Source organism: Medicago truncatula, chromosome 2, assembly GCF_003473485.1.
Source record: "Medicago truncatula cultivar Jemalong A17 chromosome 2, MtrunA17r5.0-ANR, whole genome shotgun sequence".
Classification (NCBI taxonomy): Eukaryota; Viridiplantae; Streptophyta; class Magnoliopsida; order Fabales; family Fabaceae; genus Medicago; species Medicago truncatula.
Genome location: NC_053043.1, coordinates 566,693 through 572,692, shown reverse-complemented (window position 1 = coordinate 572,692; position 6,000 = coordinate 566,693). Strand labels below are relative to the sequence as shown.

General features: G+C 33.3%; 1 protein-coding gene across 1 annotated transcript; it reads right to left on the bottom strand.

Moving 5' to 3' along the window:
* Window positions 1-209: 209 nt before the first annotated feature.
* Window positions 210-3,429, bottom strand: LOC120578118 (auxin response factor 17). Its single transcript, XM_039830261.1, has 2 exons — window positions 2,479-3,429; window positions 210-629 (listed from the first exon to the last, which is right to left on the bottom strand). Exons 1-2 carry the CDS (start codon window positions 3,427-3,429, stop codon window positions 210-212), a joined length of 1,371 nt encoding a protein of 456 aa, XP_039686195.1.
* Window positions 3,430-6,000: the final 2,571 nt, after the last annotated feature.

Sequence of the window (6,000 nt, the reverse complement as noted above, 5' to 3'; positions counted from 1 at the left end):
CTAGACAATAATTTAACAACTCATTCTTGATAATATTCATAACATAAGAAAATGGAGTGAAATCCCCTCAAAACATGGACTACTAATAACAAGTTTCTATATACTAAGTATGAATATAATGTGGTCCTAATCAAATATCAATATTCAATATCTCAACTTTTGTGTAGACATGAGCCCTACAACCTTGTGTTTGGCTCCGCCCCTAACAACTAGTTCTTTACACCAAATCCACAGCTCTTATAGCCATCATCTCCCTTGATATGAGAATTGTGAAAATTGCTTACATGAGGCTGTATGATCTTACCAAATAACATAATTGAACCATCACTGTCATTTTTGGTGTTGCAATTGTGAGTCGCAGGAAACTTTGTCTCAGAGGAGTTCAAAATAATATGGCTATGTATAGGACCTGATATGGAAACAAGATCATGCCTCACTCGCTGTATATCAACAGGAAAACCATCATCATTCAATAATGTTTCCTTTTTATCACTTAGTTGGGCAGAACTTTGAGTAGTTCTAAATTTTTTTGTTTGGGGGAATGGCGTCGGAGCAGGTTTGTGAAGCTCAACGCACCACGGGCTGACTCGTCTTGAAATTTGCGAGATTTGAAATTCATCCCAATTAACCTATGATGTATTCAAATAAAAAATGGTAAGAATACAATATTGATCATTTGCAATATGTGATAAATTATTGAATACAAGATTAAACCCAAAACCATTAGCCAGAGTGCACCATTGTTCAAATAAAGTTTAAATTGTCATTAAAAAATGTATAATTTATAAATTCCCTAACCTTAAAATGTATAATGTTTACTCTATACAAATGTTTTAAAAACATTGCTCTTTTTTTTGAGATGTTAAAGTAGTAGAAATTGAGTGCTTATTAGATACTAACATTAAAAAAAGAGTGATGGATGTCTATGAGATCCAATTAAGTAGTATTTAAATATACAGAGAACTCTACTGTGAATGTTGTAAGTCTTATAATTTTACACCCACATCAATTAAAATCTACTGTTTTGCCATATCACCTCACTCTTGCAAAGGTAGTTATAGAAATAGTATTGTGATATGAAAACATGATGATCTATCATTAAATTGCATGTCAGTATATAAGAGTGATGATACACACCCTCACGTGGCATACCTCCCTCACACACCCTTCCATATGTCAAAATATATATAAAATATTCCATAAAGAGTGCCAGCCCAACAAAAAAAATAAAAAATATTGAATTTTCAAATTGGATGTCACCGTTCTCCCTCCACCGTTATGTCTATCTCTCATTGCCACCGACCACGGTCATCGTCACCGTCTCACCAGATGCCACTATTGTTGCCGTGAACCACAACAATCTCCTGGGTTTTAGATCTAAACGGTGGTGGAGAGGAAGAATAGAAGAAGAGGCTGTGTTGCATATCTCGATGGTTGCGGCTATGTTGCAGAGAAGAAGAGGTTTGTGTCGTCGGAGATGGGAAACAAGATGAAGGAGGATGGGGCGCAGGTGCGACGGGAGCAGCAATGGTAGTGGTGAAGGAGCATGGATGTGCAGTCAGTGGATCTATGTTGCAGAGAGAGAAGAGAGAAGATGAAAGGCCACACGAGGATGTATTTGGGGGTATGGAACAAAAGGGTGCGGCGGTGGTGGAGGCCGGTGAGTTAGAGGCGGCAGAGTGAGAGGGAGAAGAAAGGGAGATCTAAGAGAGAGAAGAGGGTGGGAAAGAGAAAGTTGTGTGAAATTTCTAAAATACCCATGCCACATAAGGGGTGTATATGAAGGTGTACATGAATCATTACTCATAAAAATATTCTACATCGCATGTCTATTAAAAAATTACATTTCATGAATTGTCATCTAATTATAGATAAAGATATAGCATTGGACATTGGACATGTAACAACATTAAAAACTCTTATGAAGAGTTTGCACACCCGATTTACACCAATTTTGTGTGGAGCAAACCCAGGTTACACCAAAAAAATAATCATTTATAAACTTCAACTAAATACTAGATACTATGAAGCACGGACATATCAGATAAGACGTCTTCCGATATCGGACACACGTCGGTGTGTGATACAACACAACACCGACACATATATATGATTCTATTGAATTATATGATTTTTTAAAATTTATTATCGATTTAATGTGTCGATGTCTATGTCGTATCTAGTGTCCGTGTGTGTTTATGTTTCATAGCTAGATAATTGGTGTTTGTGTTTCATAGCTAGATAATATTATGCATAAGATTAAAAAAAGGGAAATGCTAACCGGTGCCCCCGGGGCACTGGTTAAGGATATGAAAAAGGAAATTATATAGTAGTTAATGCATTGAAATTGTGTAATTAATTTATAATAAAGTCAAAATCAGTTTCCTTTTATAATAATAATTCTCTTTTATGGTATGCTTAATCAGTACCCCGGAGGCACCGGTTAGCAGGACTCTTAAAAAAAAAATGAAATTATACCTGAAGCATGCGCCATAAATTAGAAGTACGAGATACAGTAGTGATTGTCCCTTGATATGGGATCCTTGAAGATTTATCAGTCTTCATCTTAACTCTCATTCTAGGGTTCCATTGAATCTTCATTGATTCATCAACAATATTACCATCCACTACAAAATCACACCAATCATCACCTCTAGGATAGTAAACAATTTCAAATGGCTTGTTCTCCTCTGCCAACTTCACTGCCTCCATTACTGCCTTCTCCAACTCATCTTTCTTTTGCTCCGCGGCGTCTTTCCTGCGAATCCCAACAAATAATTTTCCCGTGGAGTTTTTCATGAAAACAACAGCATCTCCGACGTCGAGTTTCTTCCTCTCAACAAACGAAGCCCATTCAGAGGTATAAAAGACGTTTCTCTTGGCAAAGCCGTGGCAGACATGGTGAAACTTCCAAACTTCACCATGAACGTCAGTGACGAGGAGGTGTTGAGAAACCTCCATGCCAAGCGGCGGGAACATATTTTCAGCACAAAACCGAGGTATGTAGAATGCATGCTTGCTTACATTAGTAAGGGCGAGAATCCTTGTAAACGAATCAATTACCTCATCGCAGACATCATCGTCGTTGCTGCAATTAGGAACCTCATGAGGATCTTGAACACATGAATTATTGGTTACAGGAGTGAGCAGCAGTTTAGCGAAGACCTCATCAGTGTGAGGATCGGCGAGGAGATCAACAGCGGAGATGATACAGATAGTGAAAGGACGAAAACGTTGAAGATCAAGGGAGTGAATGTAAGCATTGGAGGAGGAAGAAGAAGCATGTTCTAAGTGGCCTTGTGGAAAATAGTAAACTCTGGAATGCAACTTTGGTATTTGGACGGCAGCGCCGGTGCATGTCTGCCATATTTGAGGGTGCACATGCGATGGTTGCTGCTGCTGTTGGTGGTGGTACTGGTTGAGAGACATGGCCGCCGCCGCTGCTGCTGGAAGAGAGAAAGAGAATGAGCTGACTGATTGGGGTTTTGTCGGATATATACTACAGTATTAGAATAATGAATAATTAATAAATAGTAATTCAATGAATCTTAGGAAAATGTTTATTACCATTTATAAGAGTTGACCAGAAATTTTAGGAAAATGTTTTTTTTCTTCGGGAAATAAAAATGTTTATTAAGATACCAAAAACCCTTTAGCACTTTGAGAAAGATAGAGATGAGAGAGACAATACATATTTGAATATTAATAATTTTTTAATAGAAATATAAGCACTTAATTCGTCAAACTCAATATCTTATCAAAATAGTTCAAAAATATGATAGAGGGACCAAAATTGCAATTAAGCCTTTTAATTTTCTAATCATTAATAATATCAATCAATAGTTTATCTTCTATTATCTACTTATGAAAATTATTGACCAGAAAAAATACAATTTTATCTCATTATAATCATTTGACACCGCAACATATTTTTTTCATTTTATGTCTTTGTAACAAAACATCCTATCTAGAGGTGAGATAATATAATTGTCAAAAAGGTTGAAGTGTTTTTGTATTAAAAAATTTCTTTTATATACTTTTATTCAACAAACTATTCTAAAAAAATGATTTTATTATGATAAACAAACACGAAATAGATTCTAATTTTTTAAATTTATCTAAACTATTGAATGTCGAAATTATTTTTATTCTAATTTGTAGCAAACAGGCTCTATGAGCGTGTTTGTTATAAAAAAATTAAAAAAAATCACTTTAACGAGCATTATATATATATATATATATATATATTTTAAAAAGGATCTAACAAAAGAAGAAAAAAAATCTAAAAATAGTTTAAAATGAAAAATCTAAAAATATTTTCAAATTATGAAAAGATATTAAGAGTAGCTTTTAAAAAAAAATGTGAGGAGACGAAAATGAGTATCAAAAGATAATGGTAATTTTGTTAAAAAAAATCTATTTTATATAGTTGTATCCAAACATATTAAATTATTTTTTCAAAGATGTGATTGTTATTACGATAAAAAAAAAACATAAAATTGATTATTCTTTTTCATAAAGTCTCTAAAAAATAATCTCTAAATTATTGAATGTCAAATTACTTTTTTTAATCCATAAAAAACAAGCCATGCATTTAATTTACGGCCTTGTCTATGGTACGCAATGTGAATAGGTCTCGTACCATGCGAGATGTGTTTAGAGCAATTTTTTTTTAAAGAAGTGTGTTTAATCAATGCTAGATGTTGGATATCATGTACAATAATGAACGGTTGTGATTGAAATCAATAGTTATTCTCCTTGTCTATTCTCTCACACATATCTTAATTTTCAATACTAATATTAAGGATGTGGTGAATTTTATTTGTGAATATCATACCCACAAAATTATGGTCAACCTTAATTATATACTTGATCCAAACAACGGATAAATACATTAAGTATTAGAGTATTAGTATTGAAAATTAAGAGATGTGTGAGAGAGAACAAACAAGAAGAATAACTATTGATTTCAATCACAACCGTTCATTACTATACATGAGTCATGATATCCAACAGCTAGCATTGGTTCAACACACTTCTTTAAAAGGAAATGCTCCAAACATGTCTCGCATGGTACGATACCTATTTACACTGCGTACCGTAGACAGGGCCTTAATTTACCTCTACTATAAGTTTACGATGTTCATGTAATTTTTTTTTTAAGAAGCAAAAATGAGATATATTAACACCAACAGGGCACCTCAATTGCACAAGATGTGCCAAAGAAGACGACTAAAGTTTACAAACAAATCCTGCTCAAGAATAAAACAAATGCAATATTAACCAATACCTAAACAAACAAGAGGGCATGACCACCATCTCTGATGTTCATGTAGTTCTATCTCTCACTTTGTCTATTTGATGCAATAAAACTACCTTCTTATGCATTTTTTTCTTTGTTAGATAATTCAATGAAATTGAGGCCCGCTAGTGCCTTTGGAGGGAGGTAAATGTAATTACTTTTGTAAGTGCTCTTTGAGCTAGAAGGTCTTCCCTTCCTTGGAATGGGGCACCATCCCCTCACCCTAAAATTTTTGTAACAAAAAAAAAAAGACAATTCAATGAAAAATGACAATTGTTTATGCACATGTTCACTCTCATATTAACATTTATGTTTTATTTTTAGAAAACTCACTTTCCTATCTAACATAAACATCTCAACAATAATCCATATCAACTTTGATTTTATCGTTCAAATATTTTATTTGTTTGTTTTATTACTTTCTAATTTTATTTTAACATAATTCATTTCTTTAAATACCAACATTTTCATGGAACAACTTCTTATACTTGTCTATACAATATTAAGTTGTAATGAAATATTTTTTTATAACTATTAAAGTAAAATATTTAACGATAAAATTGATTTATTATTCTATGATAAAAGTTGCTGGTGATAAAGATGCTAGAATTACAATTCTAAATGATAAAGATGCTTTGCGTAGAAATCTATTTGCATAAAAATTAAAGTAAAATATTTAACGATGCTTTTGCATATGA